Genomic DNA, 25317 nt, shown 5'->3' with positions numbered 1-25317 from the left:
TTAAATTCAATTTTTTATCAATTTAGTCCCTAAACTTAAAACTAACTAAAATCACTTTACAAAATTGCCATATTTAACAATCAAACTCATAAATCTATGATTTAACTTCATGAATATCTAAAAGCCATTAATGGCAAGTTTCAAAACCTTTAAAAATTTTACGAAATAGTCCCTAAGTTAGCTAGATTAAGCAACAACGATCTCAAAAACATAAAATTCACTAAAAACGGAAGCAAAATTCACTTACATGTAAGATGAATGCTTGGCTGAATCCCTTAAGGTCTTCTAATGGTGTTTTCGGTTGGGAAAGTTCAAATGGAGAAGATGATAGCTTTGTTTTCTTTTCTTTATAATTTTATTTATTTAATTACCATTTTACCCTTGAATTTAATTAAAATTTAACCAAAAACATGCATGAACCGTCCGCACACTTCAAAATATGGCTAATTGCAATTTAAAGCGCTTCAATCATGCTGCTATAATCATATAGCACCTTTAAATGAGTGACAAATAACTTTTTTAGATTTTATGATTTAGTCTTTTTACTTAATTAACCAACCAAACATCAAAATCACAGAATCAAACTTTAATACGACACTCTAATAGACTCGTAAATATTAAATAAATAATATTTACTGACTCACTGGTCGAAATTGTGGTCCCGAAACCACCAATTCTGATACCACTAAAAAATGAGTTGTTACAAAAAAAATAAAACGTAAACTCATTTGATTCACCAATAAATATGTAAGCAAAAAAAAAGTATACTTGGTATTCCTATAAAAAAACCAAATAATAAGTTAAAGCTTTCATATGTATAGTGTTATTGGAGTTGAAATTTCATAATGAATAAATTTTATTACGTAATAAACTATAAGAAAACAAAAAATACTTTTATAATAATTTAATTTTATAAAAATAATTCTTTAATAAATTCTCAATTGAGTTGGAATTGGTTGATAAGTAACACAATTTAATTAGAGATTTTATTATAGAGGAAAGATTTGATATTGATTTAGCAAATAAAGTTTTGGGTACATTGAAAGATAGAATAATATATAGTATTAAATACCAAATTTAACAAATATACATACATTAGGTGATAACTTAACCATTTTAAATTATATAAAAGAAATGGGGAGTTAGTTAAAAAATTGTCTTATGTTGGACGAAATTTTCAACATAATTAATAGTCGTTGAAGGAATATTGTTTAATTTAATTTTCCATTTTTGAATTATAATAATCAAAGTCTGAAGCATGCAGGTGGAAAACCACACCCAAATATACTCAAAATCCATAGATAGTTTCCATTGCAATGGGCAGGAAACTAATGATACCCAATTTCTGACTCAAACTATTTAACAATAAAAGATTACATTGCCATGTCAACATTGCTTTGGAAGGATAATTATAACTAGCTGACATGAAAAGGATAATTATATTTATATTTTTTTAATGATAGGTACTTGCAATTATTATTATATTTATCATTATGTATAAACTTGGATTAAATTGAACAAATATTTGTGATATTAACACTAATGTCAATCTACGCCTATTAACACTCCAAGCACTTCACACATCTACCCCTAAGAGTCTGTCATGATTTTAATCTAAAGTTGCCAAAAACAGACAGTTAATTCTATCTACATTTATCACTTCAAATAGGGACAAATGCAATGTAACAATATCCTCGCCAAAAATGATAAAAGGTTTTCTGAAATATTATAAATTTGTCTTTTCCTCTAAAAATGTATAATTACTTATGTAATTAAATTATTAATAAACTTATGTTTTGGTCACTCAATTTCTAAAAGTTATAAAATAGTCATAAAAGTATTCCAAAATTTTCATTTAAGTCAAAGAACTATTCTAAAGTTTTTATTTAAGATAGTAGACTATTAAGTTTTTTTTTTAATTTCAACTAGCAAGCACCAAGCGGCGATTCGATAATCGATACTATGGATTAGTACCCATCGACAAGTAGAAGAACACACCGTAGATCTAAGTTGATTTGATTGTCAATGTCGGAGATTGAAGGATAAAGTTATTTGAATTTTGGTTCATAGATTCATGAAGTTCAAAATTGTTTCATAAAAAAAAACATTGAATTATAGAAGAGAATGAGAAAGAGAGCTTTCAATTGATGTGGGTGGTGCCAATAGAAAATGAATTCATACAAAAACAATTTTAATAGCTTAGTCACTTAAATGAAAACTTTCGAATAATTCAATAATTATTTTGTAACTTTTTGAAGTTGAGTGATCGAAACATAAATTTATTAATAATTTAATAATCTTAGATGAAGTTTGACCTAAAATATTTTTCCTTGCCTTTTCCCTTGACTTTAATTGGGGCGTAAATTTTATTTCTTTATTTATTTTAAAGTAGGAATATTAAACACGCCATAAAATGGAAATTGACATTAAATCGTGAATTATGTTTTGAAATTCTTAATCCATTTTTATCCTTTATTCCAAAGGCAAAAATGTAGTCAAATTGGTAATTTCTCAAAAATGATTGAACATTGACATCATTTGAGTTAATGTTGAAGTGGGCGGAATTAGTTTAAGGTACAACATTGTACCCGTTTCCAGCGCGTACCTACCCTTTGTACTGCTTGTGTCCTAATTAAGTAGACCCAAAACATTAAATGGTGGAAGGAAAATTGGAAGAGATTAATATTACAACCATGAACAAAAGTGGAAAACAACAATAGAATACATGAGATTTTGGTTACAAAAACCAAATATAATAATTGGTCTGACCTGCATAAGCTCAAGATGGAAATCGATATCATTGGTAGTTTTCACACACAATATTGAAAACCAAACTAGGAAGATATGTTGCGCAACATCATGGTTTTGAACTCTTGAAAATCAACCATGCCGTCAAAGTTGGTGTCGTAGAAGCAAATCATGCTCCTGCAATCTTTGCCACTGTTTGCATCCCACAACCCAAGCCTTCCCAACACGCTTTCCAGCTCTTCGCATGAAATGAACCCATCCCCATTCAAGTCGAACACCTCGAAAGCCTTGGCCAGGTCATCTTCTTCATCATCATCATCATCTGCTTCTTCTTCTTCAATGATGTCGCCATTAAAGCTGTGGTTGGAGATGGAATCGCAGAAGGACAAGAATTCATGCATGTTCAGACATGGCTTTCCCACTAAGGGCTCCAGTTCCTGGAGGCTAAACTGGACCCCGATTCCGTCCAGTAGGCAATTGAGTTCTTCCAGGCTAACCAAGCCATCCTCATTCTTGTCCAGCTTCTCGAATATACGTTGTAGATCCTTCTTGCTAAGGGCTGTACCTGACATGTTTCTACCGACCATTAACTTCTTCAAATGCTGTAGCTTTTGTAATTTAGTGTTTCTGGTTTGGAACGTATGATACTGCATAATCAAAGATTCTTCCTATATATATATGCTAATGGCTGAAGATATTGATAGTTTATGACAAATCATTTTAATTTTATGGAGAAAGGAAGCTTGCAAGAAGTTTCCTATATAATTATTCCTTGAGTTTTAATTAAAAGATGTAGAATTTAATTTGATCTATCTATTTTTTTTTATAATTTGGAGGTTTGACTGTGTAAGTGAATATTCTAAAATAAAAAATTTATAATTGGGAAGTTTGATTGTGGAAGTGAAGATTCTAGAACTAAAAATTTGAATCTTCTAAAATTATTTATTGTTTAAGGATTTTATTTAGGGAAAATATTTGGTACATCCAGTAAATTTTTAAATTTCACAAGTAAAGTTAAGGAATTGACAAGTATTAAAAAATAAATATTTTAAAAAAGAGAAACATATGTCAGTCTTTTAAGTTTATTTATAGAATAAAAAAAGTACACTACTAATGTACCAAATATTCACTCTTATATGAACATGATCAAAGACTTTCAGTTGGGACAAACAATACACATCTAGTCTTAAGGTAAATGATTCCAACTACCAAACCCCATTATCAGCTCCGCCTAAGATTAGCAATTGGATCCAGTTAAATTCCGATGGAGTTGTAAAAGAGAGTACTGGGATTGCTACGATTGGGGGAATTTTTTGTGATAAATACGGAAGTTGGATTATTGGGTATAACCGGTTGGAAGGCACATGTTCAGTTCTTGATGCTGATTTGTGGGACATTTTTGAAGGTGTGACGATTGCTATTAATAAGGGATTTGACAAAATTCTTATCATATCAGATAGTCAAGAGGCAATACAAGTGATTCAAGGAAGGGTTTCCAAGATGTTGAATTCCGCGTTGGTTAGAAGAATCATCTTACTTTTTGCTAAAATGAGTTTTTGGTCAATTCAGCACGTTCCCAGAGATTATAATAAAGAGGCTGATAGGCTAGCCAAAATGATAATTAGTAATAATGGTTGTATTCAATTTTTTGAAAACTCCTCCTTGAAGGCATGAATGTATCACTAAATAATTTTCATAATAATTTTTACTCACCAAAAAATTATATTCACTCTTATATTTAAATATACTATATATTTTAATTTTACATTGTAAGTGAATTCTCCCCAAACAAATATATGTTAAACCTATTTTAAAACCTACAAAACTTTTATAATTTTAATTCACATATGTATCAACTATATATTCTCCTTTTATTTTGTGAAGACCGTATATTCATTATTCTTGCCTAGACAACTAAAGAAAAGACTATTAATATAACGTGTATCAAATGATAATGTTAAATTGAATAGGATCATACAATTTAAGAAAAGAAAATGACAAACATCAATCGTAGATGGTGAAAGATAAATTTTATCAACACAATAAAAGTTTCATCCTCAACGTCAATAGAACATTATAGCACGTTGACAATTGGGTCGGTCATAACTCAAGCATGACCATCCACCAAACTGAAGAGTCTAATGACAAAACTATCCTAAAATCACTTGCAAAAGCAAGATTACATGCATTAACAATACTAAAAAATGTGCTACAAGAGTAGACAAATGAATACTTATTAAATAATAAAAAACATATAAAACTTAAAGATAACATAAGTCCAAACTAACTCATGAAATTATTTATTATTCTAAAATATTTTTAAAATAGAATCAAATTAAAAAGTTGATAAAAAATTATCCACTTTCTAAGAAAAATTGATTGCGAGCCATATCTTAAATTACAATGTAAATATATATAAATTTTTACTTGATTAAGTGGATTGTAATCCGAAACCAAACCATAAGAAATGACTACATTTGTTATTGCCTTTTGAGAAAGTTTCAAGCGTTCGTAAAGCCACTTTAAACCGCCCTTTTCTATTTGGAAGGGCCAACCGCCAAACACAAAATAGGAAGTACATGGAAGAAATGTAAAATAAACAAATTTTAATTCAAAAAAAAATCATACAATTATTTTTCCAAAGAAAGAAAAATTATCATAAAATAATTTTATTCTGTACCCAAACTACTTGTGTTGGGGCAATCGAAAAAAAATATCTTGATATGTTTATTACCTTAATTTTCATATTATGTTGCTATCATGGTTATTGGGTCGTATTGAAGTGTCCAAAATGACTTGACATTTTGATTTGATTGTAGGTTGCGTATCAACCTCAACCGTACGTATTCATTGCTGCACACAGGTTATATATAGCCCTAACGTTCAAGGAAGCCAATAATGGAGTGGCCGGTAGTTTCAGCGTTTCAACAACTTATAGACAATAAACATCAGCCATATAAAGTTGTTTTATATCTTTTCCTTAGACTTGTAGTTGAAGCTTATATCTAAAAGATCCATCTTCGTACGTACAGTCACAGACCACAAGTGTAGCCGGCGACCCTTCCACATCAACAGGGGCCTCTAACCGACATATGTTGTGTCTCATAACATTATATAAATATTATTTGATAAATTTACAAAAGAGTTTTTAAATTTTAAAATTGTATGTTTTATTTAGTTCTTTTTTAAAACATCAATTAAAAATACATAACAGTTATTTAATCTCGCTTTTAGAATTAATGAAAGTTACCATCAACTAATTATTCTATGATAGGACGAGTACCAACTGCAGTGGTGGTTGCGGTCTTATGAATTCTTGCAGCAACGGAAATTCTTCTAAATTGGATTTCAGTGAGAATATTGGATTAGGGGTATAGGATATATTAAATTAAGGTGTATTTATGATTGGACTTGATCATAGATTAAGTTGGGTCGATGTAAAATTTTAGTCTTAATTTTTAGGTTCGGCTTGAAAATTGAACTTAAAATTCTGCCCAAGCTCAATCCGAATTAAAATTGCTAAATTCGAGTTCGACTTGGTCCGCCTGTATTAAAATTTTTATTTTTATATAAATTTAAAAAATATAATACATCAAATACACTAAAAATATTAAAATAAATATTTCCCAAAAAATTGAAAATATATATAAAAAAATCTTTATACTTAAATAGTTGTCAATTGAGCCATAACTCGATTGACATGAACATTATTGCCAATGCAGGAGGACGTGAGTTTGAGTATGTTAAAGCGTATTATCCTCCTATTTATGGATTGGATTGGAGATGGGCTATGGATAGTTCTAGAAATTGTGTCAAGAATAGCATATATGATCAAGTATAGGCCAATTTGGGTTGGACCAGGCCAAAAAAATAATGACGATGGGACGGGTTGAACCAAGCTGAGTTCTGAGTTGGGGACAGGTGGCCTGGCTCATGATCAAGTCTATCTATGATGATGGTAATAAAAATAATTATGTAATAAATATATTTAAAAAATTTATATAAAAACCGATTGAGTCTTAATTTGATAAATTGACTAAAGAGTTTTTAAATTTTAAAATTATATGTTTTATTTAGTTCTTTTTTAAAACATCAATTAAAAATACATAACAATTATTTAATCTCGCTTTTAGAATTAATGAAAGTTACCATCAACTAATTATTCTATGATAGGACGAGTACCAACTGCAGTGGTAGTTGCGGTCTTATGAATTCTTGCAGCAACGGAAATTCTTCTAATTTGGATTTCAGTGAGAATATTGGATTAGGGGTATAGGATATATTAAATTAAGGTGTATTTATGATTGGACTTTATCATAGATCAGATTGGGTCAATGTAAAATTTTAGTCTTAATTTTTAGGTTCGGTTTGAAAATTGAACTTAAATTTCTGCCCAAGCTCAATCTGAATTAAAATTGCTAAATTCGAGTTCGACTTGGCCCGCATGTATTAATTTTTTTATATAAAAATAAATTTAAAAAATATAATACATCAAATACACTAAAAATATTAAAATAAATATTTCCCAAAATATTGAAAATATATATATAAAAAATCTTTATACTTAAATAGTTGTCAATTGAGTCATAACTCGATTGACATGAACATTATTGCCAATGCAGGAGGACGTGAGTCTGAGTATGTTAAAGCGTATTATCCTCCTATTTATGGATTGGATTGGAGAGGGGCTATGGATAGTTCTAGGAATTATGTCAAGAAGAGCATATATGATCAAGTATAGGCCCAAGAGCAGGCCAAAAAAAATAATGATGATGGGGACGGGTTGGACCAAGCTGAGTTCTGGGTTGGGGACGGGTGGCCTGGCCCATGATCAAGTCTATCTATGATGATGGTAACAAAAATAATTATGTAATAAATATATTTAAAAAATTGATATAAAAGCCGATTGAGTCTTAATTTGATTGGCATCGACATATTGTCATGTGATATTATTAAACCATATAACATGATAAGTTAATTTAATAATTTTTATTTAAACTATAATTAAAATATTCTTTAGCATTACTATGAAATTTTAAATTTAAATTCAAAATAAAAAAATAACAAAAGAATTAAAGCTTAATATAAAAAAATACATATATAATATTGCTCTATTTTAATTTTTAATTTGTATTTACACATAAATTATTTAAAATATGAATAATATAATGTTTTATAATAAAATTCTAATTATTAATTTGATATAATAATTTTAAAAACATATAATTGATAACTTAATTGCAAGTAAATTTCTTAAAATTATAAATTCTAATATGAATATATATTTTCAATTAGTTATTATAAAGATACTGATATTGATAAAAATGTACCTTTTTAATTAGTAAATAAATTATATAACTTTTTTATGATTGCAATTACAAGATTTATTTTTACCTTTTACCATCAATTATTTACTTTTATGTTATATATTATTTTATTCATAATTTTTTTACTTGTATATTGTAAACTATTTATTACTCAGTTACTTCTATATATTAATTCACTACAAAATATTATTATTTACTTATGCATCATATACTATTAATTTATAATTGCTTATTTTTAAAATTATAAAATTTACTAATATGTTATTAATCAATTATTAAATAAAAAATATTTTTTGTGGCAAAAAATTCGAACATTTTTACCAATTATTTTTTAATAAAAATTTCAATATTTAAAAGTACGGAAGTTGAAATTTAAATACGAACTAATGTATTAATAAAAAATTTAATCTACAAACATGTCACTCGATGAATTAATCTATTAATTATTATATTATAAAGCTTAAAGTATAATTACATTTTGTATTATAAAAATTATGCTACATAATGAATAATTCCTATGCTATCAATAATGTACTATGATATGATATTTAAAATAATTTTATAGTTACTATTAATCATTATCAATAATTTATTTTATTATGTTGTTTATCATATATTATAATTTTATAATTATTTATTTTTTAAGTATGAAATTTGTCATATGATATGAAAAAATTACGAAGAAAATCATTTAATTATTTAAAATGTTATCAAAAATATACTTTTTTTTTTCTTTTTTACTATTTAAACGGTAAAAGCTAATGATTAAATGACATAACGAGACATATTAAATAATGCATATTTGTAACATATAACATAGCCTTGCTTACATGAACATAAAAAAAAAATGCTGACGTACTATTACAATTTTGAAATTAAAAGAATATCAATTATACCTTTTACCACTTAAATTTTCAAAAAGTTTTATTTCTGTTATGAAATTTTAGACATTTGGATACTAATTTTTATGTTTATATTAACATTTGTTCTCCATAACTATTATCTATATCAAAATTTATTATAACTAGACTAATTTCCTAAAATAATCCCTCATTATTCTTAATAATCCTATAATTCCCTAAAATACTTTCATCCTCTAAGTTATTCTTGTTACTTTGATTACTGTGTTGCCCAACATAATTAAATCTTAATAGTTTCCAAAAAATTCCAAAAAAGATCCTAAAAGATAAAGAGATTCTTATTCTTCCACATACGCCATACTAGCAACTCGAAGAGGGTTGACCATGAGACCCCGTTCCTCAAACTCAAGCCGGAGCTCTCCATGTTCGCCTTGATCCATTTCAAAAGATTTCTTGAGAAGAACTGTGTTCAATGGACCCTTAGTATCAAGTAATTCCAATTTTCTCTAGCGATTGGCAATCTCTAAAGGCATGCAAAATATCTTCTGTTTCATGATGACAAATTGGGCATGACAAATCTTGTCCTATATTCCTTCGTACGCATTCTAGGTTAGTAAGCATTTTAACTTTATATAATTAATAAATAACCTTTCAATGTTTTTTTTATACAAGGGCAAAAACATGAACAAGCATTAGTGCCATGGAATATCAGAACCAGATTTGACATTTGCGATACTGCTCTCTAAGTGAAGTGATCCGGTTGATAGTATCCATGTTGTGTTCTATGATGTACTTGATGTAGTAAAGAGCGAATATCATCCCATAATGGTTCTAATTTCCATGGCACACAGGAGCGTCTAGAAAGTACCGATTTCCATTTGTTGTCATTGGTAATAATAAATCCACAATCAATTTAAATATTTACCAGTTTAAGGAGAAGGTAAGGGAAAGAGCCATCATTTTGTCGAAAGGCATGCACTCATAATAAGTCGGTCTGGTGATTCCAATCGCCCCCCTACTATTCGATCCATAGTAGCATGGTTGACTAAGGGTGAGTTTGGATGGGCGGTGCGTTTACCTACGGTTAGTGTAAAAATAGCGGTGGCGCGCGGTGAGATTAGATACTGTAGTGTGAGATAAAAAGTAAACTAAACGCACCGCACCGCACCCAATCACCCATCCAAACTCACCCTAAAACGCATAGACCAATGGTACGGTTGGAGTTGCTGCTGTGAAATGGTTTGATGTCGAAAGGGCTTACTATTGCACTAGTAGCCAACATACTCCAAGATGAGGTGCTTTGGTGTGCTTGAGTTTGGGAGGCATCATTGTGGAAGGCAGAATACACTAAAATCCACAAAGCATTTATGCACTCTAAAACTTGATAGGGATCCGGCTTATTGCCAGAAAAACAAACACTGTTCCAGTGTTTCCCATATCTGCCAAATTGTGAGTACTTTTGTCCATCTTGAGTAGCTATCAGTGTTTTTAACAAAATTAACATTGGGTTTTAACTTTTATTCTATTGTAATTTTATTCTTTAAATTTAAAATTAAGATAAATAAATTTAATTATCAAAATTATTAAAATTCATTACTTAAAGGTTAATAAAAAAAAAATCCCTACTTGAAATATTTTGTATCCTTTTCATCCAAATAAATTTAAGTACCGACCATAAACTAAATTGTAAACCTTTTGATTTAAATAGAAATTGACATATAGCATGTAAATGTTTATATGATAAATAGTTTTAGATATTCATGACACTGTGACTAATAATTAGGTTACCAAAAATTTTAAGTTTGGAGTTTAATTATCAAACCTCAATCATATATGTAATTTAAAGTATAATATCAATAAAAATAAATATATATTTTTAATTTGTTTTTTTTGTACATTTACATGTGAATTTTTAAAATATACTTTTATTTAAAGTATAATATCAATAAAAATAAATATATATTTTTAATTTGCTTTTTACGTACATTTACATGTGAATTTTTAAAATACACTTTTATTAGTTAAAGTATTGTTTGATAAAGTAAGAAAATTATTTTAAACTTTTAGCACTCATTTATCTTAGAAAACTATTGGTATATTAGTAAAAAAGTACTGAATATAATTATATTATTTGATAAGAGTAAATATTGATTTTTGAAATCATTTATTTTGTAATTTTAATATTATAAATGTAATATTTTATATTATTTTGAATAGTTTTAGATAAAATGTAACACTCCTAACCCACATCCATCACCGAAATAGGATTTCGGAACATTACCGATCAAACATACATCATTTCAAAACACAATCAAACGTATCCAAAACATGTCATAACAATCATCCTAGGTGCCTAACCAATGTACCCTCATAGGTACCACAATTATATCAATAAAACATATCAATAGAACATCATTCAAATCCAACTTGTAAACATGTCGAATTTAATCTATTTTACCTATTTCATGTTCATTTAAACATTAACTTAAACATGTCATAATATGACCTCAAACATAAACACCTATTTATATATATATATATAACCAACTAGTATTAACTTATAATTTTATTTACAATCAATTCACATAATGACTAATAATTAGACACCTCAGGTACATGCCGACACAAAAAGGATAAACATCATCACGTTTGAGTTCGGGACCGTTATTGGATGCTGAATCGACAATCAAAATTAAGTACCTAACCTGCGCACGGAAAACAAAATCATACGCTGAGTAAAACTCAGTGGTATTTTTATAATCCGAATATAAAAAAATATGAATCACAAATATACAATCTAAATATTTCAATAACCATATCACATTTCATTTGGTTCACAATATCTCAATTCTCATATCCAATTCATGAATACACAATTCATGTGTCTTAATCCATATTTCAATTCACTGTCTCATTTTCATTTCACATACAATATCATCTAACATCAGTCATAATGCAATTTTGATTAATTACCCCTATTAGCACGACTCGGAATCGGACGGATACACGGATCCAACCAAAACACACCAGTTTGACACTTAATGCCTCATCGGATAATTCGAAGTAAAAATTTGACACTCAGTGTCTCATCGGCTAAACCAAAGCAAATTGGTACCCAGTGCCTCATCGAATATATCCGAAGTAATAAATTGACACCCAGTGCCTCATCGACTCGAAGTCGAAGAAATCCCTGAGTTCTTCCAATCTTATGGCATGCCATCTATATTCGACTCAGCCCGATACAGTTAATAGGGTCCAATTCACTTTTCAAATACAACCAATATTCATTTCAATGCAAATAATCAATATATCCAATATATATATACCAATTCAATCAATATAAATTCCATAAATTCATAACTTACTAAATCAATCCATTTCAATTGGAAAACACAATAATTCTCACCTCAACACTTACCATATACATTAAATTGAATTATAACAATTAACAACTAAATTGGAATTACATATAGAAATACAAATCAGAAATGTTGACTTTATCTGTCCCCTTTTTAAGAATTTCGGTACGACATTAGCTACGGAATTAAAACAATTAAAATTTATCAATACAATATAGTTTAAATTTCATATTGAATATTTCAACTTTTTACTCAACATTTGTATAAATTTCAATTTAGTCCCTAAGCCGAGACTAACTTTTATTCTTCACATTTACTTCTTTATTTTCATGCAAATTCCACTTTAGACTAAATTCAACTACCTATTTTCACATAAATTCCTAAATTTAAAAATTTTCACAATTTAGTCCCCATTACTCAAAATTTACAATTTATTCTACAATTCAATGCTTTTTTCATTTCTAACTTAAAAATATATCAATTTAATCCCTAATACTCAAATTATTCAACATAGTCAACATTTAAAAACTTCATAATTTCTAAAATTTCAATATAGATCAGGTAGTATTTAATACCAGGATTCTAAAAACATAAAAATTATAAGAAAATAGACTAAATTAACTAACCAATTAAACTTGGAACCTTGAAACCTAGTTTATCCCTTCTTTCTTTCTTTCCTTTCTTTTCTCCCTGTTTCATTTTCTGCTTTGTTCTTTCTATTCTTTTTCTTTTCTTTATTTATTTCATTTACTTATTTATTTTATTATATTTACTTTTTTATTTTATTATATATATTTACTTAAATGTTAAAGTAATACATATTTTATTAATATATACATATGTATATTATTTTTACACATGTAATCACTATTACTATCCACTTGTTGAAATAAGGCTTAATTGCTTATTTAGTCCATTTACTTTTTTTAATCTATAATTCAACTTTCATCTTTTATGCAATTTAGTCATTATACCTAATTACTCTTAATTCATGCAAATTCACCTAACCAAAACTTAATTAACTACACAACTAACTTCGTAAAATTTTTTAATAAATATGTAAGAATCCGTTTTACGAAAACGAAGTCTCAGAAATACATTTTCGATACCTGCGACTATCGGGTCGTTACAAAACTCCCCCTAAATAAATTTCATCCCTGAAATTTACCTGAAAAGAGGTGGGGTACTGAGATCTCATTGCCTCTTCCGGTTCTCAAGTTGCTTCCTCAACACTATGACTACGCCATAACACTTTCACTAATGGAACTCGCTTATTTCACAACTCTTTCATTTCACGTGCCAAAATCTCAACCGGTTCTTCTTCGTATGACAAATTAGGTTGAATTTCAATATCTTCTATCGAACTAACATGAGATGGGTCCGATCAATATCTTCTAAGCCTTGAAACATGAAAAACATAATGTATTTTCTGTAATTCCGCAAGCAAAGCTAAACGATACGCAACTGGACCTACTCTTTCCGTGATCTCATACGGTCCAGTCCAATAAATCAAGGACTCAGTTTTTCTTTTCGACCAAATCTCAAAATTTTCTTCCAATGCCAAACTTTAAGAAATACCTTATCGCCAACAGAGTATTCAATATCTCGACGTTTCAAATCTGCATATGATTTCTGTCTATCAAAAGTCGCCTTCAGTCTATCTCAAATTTTCTTAACAATGCCTTCTGTTTCTTGAATAAATTCCGGCCCGATTATTTTCTTTCATTCAATTCCATCCAACAAACAGGTGATCGACATCTACAACCATATAAAGCTTCATACGGAGCCATTTGAATACTTGATTGAAAACTATTATTGTATACAAATTCAACTAAAGGTAAGTAACGCCCCCAACCTAATTCAAAATCAATAACACAAGCACGAATCATATCTTCCAAAATCTGAATGTGTTTGCCCCATTTAAAAAAGAAATTCAATTTACTCAATCGAAAAAATGTTCTTTTTACATATTTTTTTAGTTTAGTTGTTTTTTAATTATGTATAGACCTGAACCCCTAAAATGAAAAATTATTATTTAGATCTTTTAAAATATTTTAAAATTTTAAATTAATAAAAAATAAAATTATACTTAGACTCTAAAATTATAAAAATTTGATTTAATCTTTTATAAATTTATAATTTCATGAACCCGAAAAAATTGTTTTCTGGATTCACCCTACTTCAAACTAAAGTTAAAAAATAAGGACAAGCCTTTCAAAAAAAAAAAAAAACCTTGCATAGTTTAAAAGTTGAGTGGCATAATTTATACAATACATAAATGTTAAGAAATGGCTTAAAATTGGTAGTGGATTGTTGTTGTTGGTAGTGGGTTGTTGGTGGTAGTGGATTAGTGGATGGTTGTTGGTGTCCATTTTCAACCACAAATCTTTGCCAAAGTTTTGGACAATTATGTCCTTGAACTCTCTTATAAATAGAGAGGTTCATTAGCCATATTCATCATCCCAAACCAAGAGAGAGCAAAGCTTGTTCTTTGAAAGCTAGGATTTTAGCTTTCGGGTTTTCTATAGGGGTTGAGAGTTGTGAGGTTCTCGGGTTGTGTCTTGAGTGTAAAACACTTGTAATCTTCATCTTGTTATAGTGAAATTTTTTTTTCGCCTCTGCCCGTGGACGTAGGCATTAAAGCCGAACCACGTAAATCCTTGTGTTCACTTTATTTTTCGTTCCGGTCAATTTACTTGTAGTCATATCGGAGTTCTCGAAACGATCCTTTCCGCAACAAATTGGTATCAGAGCTTAGTTGAAGGAGTGATAATATTTTCTGAATTGCCCTGTGACTGCAGCTTTGTCTGATCTTTCACATCAGGAAGAAAATATTATCATTCATTCAAAGGTTCCAAATTATGGCTACAAGTGTTTCATCGACTAAGTATGATGTCGAGAAATTTACCGGGAAAAATAGTTTCAGTTTATGGCGCATCAAGATGCGGGCAGTGCTGGTTCAACAAGGATTGCTAAAAGCATTGTCTGGTAAAGATAAATTACCAAGCACGCTTTCGGAAGAGCAAAAGGATGACATGCTAGAAAGAGCACATAGTGCTATTCTGCTATGTCTAGGAGATGAAGTGCTACGAGAAGTAGCGGATGAGAAAACCGCGTCCGGTTTGTGGCTCCGGTTAGAGAGCAAGTACATGACGAAGTCATTGACGAACCGGCTCTACCTCAAGCAAAGACTCTATGCCCTGAAGATGGAGGAAGGTACACCTGTTTCCCAGCACCTGGATAAATTCAATTCCATTATCATGGATTTGAATAATATCGATAACAAAATCGATGATGAGGACCAAGCAATAATTGTTTTGTGTTCTTTGCCTCCCTCGTATGAGAATTTTGTTGATACAATGATGTACGGTCGTGATGACCTGACTCTAGAGGAGGTGAAAAATGCCTTAAGTTCCAGTGAGTTGAGGAAGAAAATCACTGGTAAGGTGGTCGAAAACAATGAAGGCGAAGGCTTGGTTGCTCGAGGAAGATCCAAGGCAAAGGGTGGAAGTTCAAGTAAAAGCCATCCTAGATCGCAGTCCAAGAAGAGAATACAGTGCTACTACTGTAAGAAGTACGGGCACATGAAGGTAGATTGTCCGAAAAGGAAGGAGAAATCAGAATCACAGGAGCAACAAAATGATCGTGCGAATGTAGCTGATGCAGATTCTTCAAGTGATGCCGAGATCGTTCTTGCAGTATCCGACTCTTACGCTGGTGGGAGATGGATTCTTGATACGGGAGCTACATTTCATATAAGTACTTCGAAAGATGCATTCTCAACATACGAGAAGCATTCTGGTTCAGTACTAATGGGAAATGACCACGCATGTCAAGTCATGGGGATTGGCACAGTTCGTATAAAGATGTTTGACGGTATTGTTAGAACTCTAACTGATGTTCGGCACATTCCAGAAATGAAGAAAAATTTGATCTCTTTGAGTACGTTGGACAAGAAAGGCTTTCGGTACTCTGCTGAAGGTGGAGTTCTCAAGGTATTCTCGGGTGCTTTGACTGTGATACGTGGTAATTTGGAGCGGGGCCTTTACTTCCTCGATGGTTCCTCGGTTACAGGTGTTGCGGGAGTGTCATCATCAGATGATCTAGATTCTGACACCACGAAGTTATGGCATATGCGGCTCGGGCATATGAGCGAGAGAGGCTTATCGGTGCTAAGCAAACGAGGATTATTGTCTGGGCAGTGTACAGGAAAGTTGAATTTCTGTGAGCACTGCGTCTTCGGTAAGCAGACTCGGGTAAAGTTCAGCACTGGGATTCACAAGACAAAAGGCACAGTGGATTACTTCCATTCTGACCTTTGGGGCCTTCTCCGACAATTTCTAAAGGTGGTTACAGATATCTGCTTACCTTTATCGATGATTACTCGAGAAAGGTTTGGGTGTATTTTCTGAAGAGCAAGTATGAGGTTCTCATCAACTTCAAGCAATTTAAAGCTTTGATCGAAAATCAAACAGGAAAGAAGATCAAGCGATTCCGGACGGATAATGGCTTGGAGTTTTGCTCAGGTGAATTCAATGAGTTCTGCAAAAATGAAGGAATAGTGAGACACCGCACTGTTCGTCGAACACCACAACAAAATGGAGTTGCAGAACGCATGAATAGAACTCTCTTGGAGCGAGCTCGTTGCATGCGATCAAATGCTGGGCTCGGTGAAGAATTTTGGGCTGAAGCTGTTAATACTGCTTGTTATTTGGTTAACAGATCTCCGTCAACAGCTATTGAGCTGAAGACTCCTGAGGAAGTATGGTCTGGTTCTCCTGCTGATTACTCTGGTTTAAGAGTGTTTGGCTGCCCTGCGTATGCTCATGTAAATGAGGGAAAACTCAAACCGAGGGCGAAGAAATGCATATTTCTTGGATACGGCCAAGGGGTGAAAGGATACAGGTTGTGGTGTCCTGATCCGGTTTCGTCCAAGTTCATCATCAGCAGAGATGTGACTTTTGATGAGTCATCCATGCTTCGATCCACCACAAATTCCCGGGAAAAGGAGGAGTCAGATAGAATGGGAGATCACGGTGTTGAGAAGCAGGTGGAGTGTCAGGTGGACGCTCCAATTCCTACGGAAGGTACTTCAGTCCAGGATGATCAAGTTGAGGTGCAAGATTCCGATGAAGATGAGTCACCTCAAGAAAAACCATATAGCATTGCCACTGGAAGAACGAAGAGACAAATCAAACCAAATCCGCGTTACGCTAATCTGGTGTCTTTCGCGCTCAGTGTGGCGGAGTCCATTGGTATAGAACCTTCCAGTTATAATGAGGCTGTCACGTGTGATGAGTCGGCACAGTGGGCAATTGCTATGAGTGAGGAGATAGAATCTCTTCACAAGAACCATACTTGGGAGTTGGTTAAGCCGCCAAGTAACCAGAAGATAGTTGGTTGCAAATGGGTCTTCAAGAAAAAGGAAGGCATCCTAGGGGTTGAAGCAACTAGATTCAAGGCACGATTGGTTGCTAAAGGCTTCACTCAGAAAGAGGGGATTGACTACAATGAAGTTTTCTCCCCAGTCGTAAAGCATTCTTCCATTCGTGTATTACTTGCCATGGTGGCCAAGTCTGATCTAGAACTTGAGCAGCTTGACGTAAAAACGGCGTTCTTGCATGGTGAGCTCGAGGAAACAATCTACATGCGTCAACCAGAGGGTTTTACAGTTCCTGGTAAAGAAGACCATGTCTGTCTATTAAAGAAGTCTTTATATGGATTGAAACAATCCCCAAGGCAGTGGTACAAGCGGTTTGATAGCTTCATGATTCAGCATGGTTACACAAGATGTGACTATGATGCTTGTGTCTATCATCGGAAGCTCTCAGATGGTTCGCACATTTATTTGTTGCTGTATGTTGATGACATGTTAATTGCTTCCAAAAACATGTCGGAAATCAACAAGTTAAAGTCGCAGTTGAGTGGTGAGTTCGAGATGAAGGATCTGGGTGCTGCCAAGAAAATTTTGGGCATGGATATTCACAGAGATCGCAAGGCGGGCAAGCTTCGTGTGTCGCAGAAGAACTACATTGAAAAGGTTCTTCAACGCTTCGGCATGGATAAAGCGAAAACTGTGAGTACTCCGTTGGCACCACATTTCAAACTCTCTGCAGAGTTGTCACCACAATCTGATGAAGAAAAGCAGCAAATGTCTCACATTCCATACTCGAGTGCAGTTGGAAGCGTGATGTATGCAATGGTTTGCACTCGTCCAGACATTTCACATGCAGTTAGTGTGGTCAGCAGATACATGAGTTGTCCTGGCAAGGAACACTGGCAGGCCGTGAAATGGATTCTCAGGTACTTGAGAGGTTCTGCAGATTTATGCTTGGTATATGATCAGAGTGACTGCACTAGCAGTGTCACGGGCTATGTGGACTCTGATTATGCTGGAGATCTGGACAAAAGAAGATCTCTGACGGGTTATGTTTTCACTTATTCTGGAGGAGCCATTAGTTGGAAAGCTGTGTTACAGTCTACCGTAGCCTTATCTACGACTGAGGCGGAATATATGGCGTTAGCAGAAGCAGTGAAAGAAGCATTGTGGATGAAAGGTCTAGTAAGCAGTTTGGGTTTACAACAGGATTTCACTGTTGTATTTTGCGATAGCCAGAGTGCCATACATCTGACTAAAAATCAGATGTTTCATGAACGGACCAAACACATTGATGTCAGATATCATTTTGTTCGGGAACATGTTACGCAAGGTGACATTGTTATCAGCAAGGTTGCTACCGAGAAGAATCCTGCAGATATGTTAACTAAGGTGATCCCTGCATATAAGTTCAAGCATTGCTTGGACTTGATAGGTATTCGGGATTGATTAGCGCCAGAGAGGCGTTTGGAAGAGGTGATCCAGTTCGAGGAATTCACTATGATGTTCAGCTTGGTAAATTTCAAGCCAAGGTGGAGATTTGTTAAGAAATGGCTTAAAATTGGTAGTGGATTGTTGTTGTTGGTAGTGGGTTGTTGGTGGTAGTGGATTAGTGGATGGTTGTTGGTGTCCATTTTCAACCACAAATCTTTGCCAAAGTTTTGGACAATTATGTCCTTGAACTCTCTTATAAATAGAGAGGTTCATTAGCCATATTCATCATCCCAAACCAAGAGAGAGCAAAGCTTGTTCTTTGAAAGCTAGGATTTTAGCTTTCGGGTTTTCTATAGGGGTTGAGAGTTGTGAGGTTCTCGGGTTGTGTCTTGAGTGTAAAACACTTGTAATCTTCATCTTGTTATAGTGAAATTTTTTTTTCGCCTCTGCCCGTGGACGTAGGCATTAAAGCCGAACCACGTAAATCCTTGTGTTCACTTTATTTTTCGTTCCGGTCAATTTACTTGTAGTCATATCGGAGTTCTCGAATCGATCCTTTCCGCAACAATAAAGCGTGCTTTGAGGTCAATATTTCGCAATGCATGATTGCTAGAACACCTTAGATTCCCTTTAGTAGAAACTAGCTCAATTAATGACTTTACTTCTAAACTTATGTACTTCCTTTATTTTTTTAAAAATCACCATATCGAAAAAAACAGTCCAATTTCAGGGCAACAACTGAAAAAGCAATTAAGAAACAGTAGCAAGTATTTCTATACGTACATAGAAGCATATATATGCGCAAGGCTTATTCTACTAACTGGTGGCCAAGTTTTCCTGATCTGATTGAACACTTATTATTGTACCAAAGTATGTGCCAAATGAACAGTACCTACAAACTAAATAAAAAGCCAGCAAAGTGCAATTCAAAGACATGGCAGTCATGGATGCCACTACTACGTCTTCGAAAAGGTTATCGGACCAGCAGGAAGCTTCCTAGGAGAAGTGGTCTCCATTAAATACCTGCCTGAGCCACCTTCGGATATCGGTTTCCCGACACCCACCATGGATGTTCTTCTTGTACCATGAGTCGACAGCAGGAGTCGGAAACTCCAGTTAAGTACATTGGGTGCGAATACCCTAAAGAGGAGGAATGTGTCGTGCCAACTCGGGTACTTGACATAAGCATCGCCCCGGCATGCCCCTGAAACAATCAACCTCGCAAATTCTTCTACAGGTCCACCACTTGCTTGTAGCTGCAACAAATTAGTACATGCAAATCAATGCATTAACTAGGTTGCCACTATTCCAATATGAAATTCCTCTACGGCTACAATCAAAATTGCAATAAATGTGATGTGAGACCAGTCACCGGAAATGGATCCGCAACAGTATTACATTCCCACTTTTCATTTTTCCCTATCCTTTTCAAGCTGAGGAATGTCACACTTCTCACTGCCTTAATTTAAAGTGGAATTATTTGATCGCCAACCAATTAACTAAACTAATTCGGTTTAGTCGATTAATTCGGTTTTTGCCTGAATTACATTATAGAAGACCTCGATATCATGTGAACTTCCAAGATATATTGCAGCTAATTACTTAGTACTTACTTCTCGTTCTTCCTTCCATTGCATCTCGGCTCCCTCTTCAAGCATAAACTTTCCTCTTGTCATTTCGCCTCCTATCCATCCATGTGTAGCAATCGTTATCCCAACATCATTATTTACTTCAAGTCTGAGGGTCTCATAGAAATTCACAAGAGCAGCTTTTGCAGCCTAACACAAATACGAAAAAGGGTCAGGGTCATACTCATAAAAGGAAAACTTAAAATTTCAAACCAATGCATCAATTATTGTATATATCTTTCTGCATAAACAAAACTTAATAGTTCACTAAAATTGAAGAGTAATTCATTACAACAAAAAAATTGAAGAGTCATTCTTTAGAATGAAGAGCTATGTCGGTCCATGTCAGTATTGAATATGGATTGCTTATATGGTACATGGCCTGTCAATCAGACATGTCGAGTTGGCTTTTGGGTCAGGTTCGGGTTCAAGTAGATTCAGATTAAATTGACAGTTCTACCTATTAAGCCACCAAAATGACCATAATCTTGATATTTGAATATGATGATGATGCAGTAGTAAATTTATATGAATACTCACAGCATACAAACTCATTCTTGGTAACGGTAACCAGTTCTCCACCGATGCATTCACAATGACTCGGCCATTACTCTGATGTAGGTATGGAAGAGCGACAAATGTAGGATAAACATTTCCCCAAAAGTTTATGTCCTGAAATTAACAAAACCGATAATACCTTAATACTAGTTCAGAAAACTCAAAATAATTAGGTGACAAGAAAACCTCCTCGAGATTATACTAGGGCAGCTATAAGCCTTACCAACAAAATAGGAAACACTGAGGAGTCTGTAACTTCATCGAAGTAGAAGGTATGTCCCAAACTCGCCGCATTCACCAGATGATCCACTGCAAGATTGAGTAAAGTGTCAGAAGCAACAACAAAATGACTACCAAAATGGTTCGAGCTTGATGTAGTTAAGGAAATGTACGTCTTTATACCAAAATGGTTCTTAACAGTTGATATTACTTATAGACGTAAAAAAATATAAAGATATAATCCTTTAAAAGACTCCAAATACATGCAATTTTGAAAAACAACAAATAAACATACCATTTCCAATATTAACCCACACCCGAGTTTGAGAAACATAATTGCTAGTTGCTTTTTATCACACATATTTTTGCAAATAATTGCGTTTTATGCAAAGGACTTTGAGACATGATCAGAACATCAATGATTATCGGAGTTAAATGCTAAACCAAATCGTAGACTGTAATAAAAAATAAAAAAGAGAGAGAAGAATGGGACTTACCACGCCCATAGAAGTTTACCGTTTCATTAATAAATCTCCTACAATCATCTTCCTTAACAACATCTGCAGCAATTACAATGGCACTGTTTGCGCCAAGATATCTGGCTTTCTCACTAATTGCTCGAAGCCGTTGTTCTCTCCTCGCAACCAACACAAGATTGGCCCTCCGCTTTGCATATTCATATGCAATTTGCTGCAATATTTATAAACCATTTGTAGCAACACAATACTTCACGGTATTGGACTTAAAAGATTAATATGGCAATGATGAAGTAGGCACATATATCGTATATGATGTGATTTTGTGTTAACATGATATGGGCTATACCTTTTCTAGGTGTTCCTTTTTACGTATTTGGAGAGTATCTCCATAACTTTGAACGTATCCTGTTAGATATGATCTAAATATGTACAAGTCTACAAGATTCAAGTATGTTATGCACTTGAAGGATACCCCAACACCTTTGAAAGGTAATTGGAAATGGAATATTTAAAGATAAATAAATAAATAAATAAAAAGCTAACCTCATGTTTATAAGTCTAAATATGTACGGAAACTGATATTTAAAGATTAAAAAAAAATTCAGAGCAACATAAATATGTTTACCTCTCCAATACCAGAAGAAGCACCGGTGATTATGACAACTTTGCCATCCATATCCTCAATAGTATATAAGGTGTTGTAAACCCATTCACATGCATTGATAAAGCACAAGGCTGGCCATGAAAAGGCCAGCATCATCATGGTGGCAGGGGGCACCACTAAGTTCAGAAACGAAGTCACTAAGTCCATCATCAATGTCGTATGATTTCTGTAGGTGAAGAAGAAATGATTGTTAAAATGCCTGAAAGAGAAGTGAAGGAAATAATGAGTGATAAGATGAAGGAAGCTAAACATATGCGGTGCCGTTACATGCAGTGAGGTTAAGGAAGAGGAAAACACGTGCTGGGGTGTGGCACTGCTTACTTAGCTATTGTTGTGACAATTGTAAGGGAGTTTGTCGTTTTTATCTTCTTTAGATGGTATCCATCTTGTCTCAGTGTTTACTGGATTGATTTTCCATTAGTTTTAGTCGTGTTGGACAGTTGAAAAAAGATGAAATGTTTTTAACATCAACCATCATTTTTTTACTAGTAAAAGTTTCGGAGGTATTTTCACCATAAGTCCAAAATGTTGAAAAGTTTTCCTGAATTTCTTTTCCAACGTAGGATAGCTTGAATTGAGCTTAGCAACCTTGAAAAGAAAAAGTTCAAGACTAAGCTCTAAGATATATAATATTAAAATCACTGAAACACAATTCAATCATATCGAAAACAGCAGAGGGAACGAAAACACTCCTTTCATGCCCTTAATTAGTTTTCTTTTCATCCATGGTTTAACTGAATTTAGCAAAAGATAAATAAATCTCTCTTTTCGATAGTTAAAAGATTTTTCTAAAGATCACATTGGGATACTGTAGAGTTTCACAGTTTTAAAATAATAATAGAGACCTGAACCAAAAAGGCTTTCTTTCTTTCGTCTTCGGCGACAGGCTCCGGCCAATGCTGAAAAAAATGGCTCTCCGCCAAATCTAACAACATCTTCGCCAACTCTATCTACCAAAACAACAAACAGAGTATACTCATACGTGATCCGGATGAACGGAATTTAGGACATGCAAAACCTGATCCGGATGAAGGAGGTGGAGATTCTTGATATGGAAGCTTTTATAATTTTGTACTGTTTGTTGTTATTACCGTTGTCTTACTGTTTAATACGCTGCGTTTAGGGGGATTTAAATGGTTAAAACGGTGAGTTTTATCTTTAGTGAAACGGTTCGTTTTAGTCTTTTGGCACTGTCACAACTGTTTTGCCAGCTGCTGTAACAGTCATGAAAGCTGCTAGTTTTTTCATTTTTAAGTTGAATGAAGGAGGACGAAAAGCATGCTAATTTCCAGGTTGTTAATCGAATTTTGTTTCTCTCCCATTTCTCTCGTTCCTCTCCTCTCTTTTTTGTTATCTTTTTCTTCTTGATTTCTCGTAATAAGAGTATCAGAGTCAGGTAATTCTCTATGGCCGACAATAGGATCTCCACTAGGCTTCAAAGGGAGGTTGGGCACTTACAGCAAGAGATAGCTCAGCTTCAGGTGGAGCTGACACAGATGGATACCAAGTTTTACAGTCGATTGAATGAGCTCTGCATGGTGTACAAGACGAGATTAAGTCTGAGTTGCAGAGCTTATTTGAGCAGTACTTGGGGCACCTGTCTTTTGCAACTATTGTGGGATCATCTCAGGATAAGGGCAAGGGTATCTTGGGAAGCCCTCCTTCTGGGTTCCCACCAAGAGATACTATGATGGTTTCACCAATGGTGGAACTGGGAAGTTTGGGAACTCCTATCCGTGGTGGATACATGGAGAGTCAAGTTCGTTCTCATAAACTAGACTGCCCCAAATTTGATGGTACAGACTATCGAGGTTGGTGTTCAAAACTCGACTGGTATTTCGAGGCTGAGGGAGTAGTTGACAATGTCATTTGAAGGGGAAGGATTTAGACTGGCACCACTTTTACACTCTGAGGCAAGGGGGTTTTCATTTGCTGACATGGGATAGTTACTCTCGTAGCTTGAAGGACTGGTTTGCATCTAACTCCTTCAGAGACCCTATGGCAGATCTAGTCTCTTTGAAGCAGGTGAACTCTGTTGATCAATACCATGATGAGTTTGTAAGTTTGTTGAACCACCTCAATTTACCTGAAAATTATGCATTGAGCATCTTTATTAGCAATCTTAAGCTTGAAATTGGCCAGTACTTGAATTTGTTTAAGCCTATGGATCTAGTAGAAGGGTATATGATAGCTAGGCAAGTCGAGTCAATCTTGGTCAATACTGGTAAACGGTTGGGCCCAGTGGGAAGTGGAGTACAACCTCATCCACCACCCTTGTTTCCTGCCAAGACTCAACCAACTCCCTCTCCGAATTTGAGTACTCACCAAAATCCAGGCTCAAGTGGACAGAAACCTCCAACCAAGACCCTTTCTCAAGTTGAAATGGAAGAAAAGAGGAAAGGACTTTGTTTTCGGTGTAGAGCTAAGTATGGTCCTGGCCATAAGCGTATGAAGCCTCAACTGTACCAGTTGTTGCTGGAGCTTCGGATTGATGGGGATGGTGAGGAATTCCAAGACTGCCAGGAATCTCTCGAGCATACAGAACTAGAAAGGGACCCTCCTACTACACCTTTGTTGTCACTACATGCTATACAAGGGTCTCAAGGTCATAACACCATGAGACTAGCAGCTCAACTTGGTGACACCTGGGCCATAATATTGGTT

The 25317-nt window shown here is 33.6% G+C and overlaps 2 protein-coding genes across 2 annotated transcripts; both read right to left on the bottom strand.

Moving 5' to 3' along the window:
- Window positions 1-2658: 2658 nt before the first annotated feature.
- Window positions 2659-3564, bottom strand: LOC107960386 (probable calcium-binding protein CML44). The gene has a single exon (XM_016896724.2). It carries the CDS (start codon window positions 3399-3401, stop codon window positions 2835-2837), a length of 567 nt encoding a protein of 188 aa, XP_016752213.2. The 5' UTR covers window positions 3402-3564; the 3' UTR covers window positions 2659-2834.
- Window positions 3565-19811: 16247 nt separating this feature from the next.
- LOC107943757 (11-beta-hydroxysteroid dehydrogenase B) lies at window positions 19812-23514 on the bottom strand. Its single transcript, XM_016877549.2, has 7 exons — window positions 23499-23514; window positions 22615-22819; window positions 22008-22200; window positions 21515-21600; window positions 21274-21405; window positions 20719-20883; window positions 19812-20361 (listed from the first exon to the last, which is right to left on the bottom strand). Exons 2-7 carry the CDS (start codon window positions 22801-22803, stop codon window positions 20062-20064), a joined length of 1065 nt encoding a protein of 354 aa, XP_016733038.2. The 5' UTR covers window positions 22804-22819; window positions 23499-23514; the 3' UTR covers window positions 19812-20061.
- Window positions 23515-25317: the final 1803 nt, after the last annotated feature.

The sequence above is a fragment of the Gossypium hirsutum genome, chromosome D05, assembly GCF_007990345.1.
Source record: "Gossypium hirsutum isolate 1008001.06 chromosome D05, Gossypium_hirsutum_v2.1, whole genome shotgun sequence".
NCBI lineage: Eukaryota > Viridiplantae > Streptophyta > Magnoliopsida > Malvales > Malvaceae > Gossypium > Gossypium hirsutum.
The sequence above is the reverse complement of the archived record's forward strand: the minus strand, read 5'-3'. Positions and strand labels throughout refer to the sequence as shown.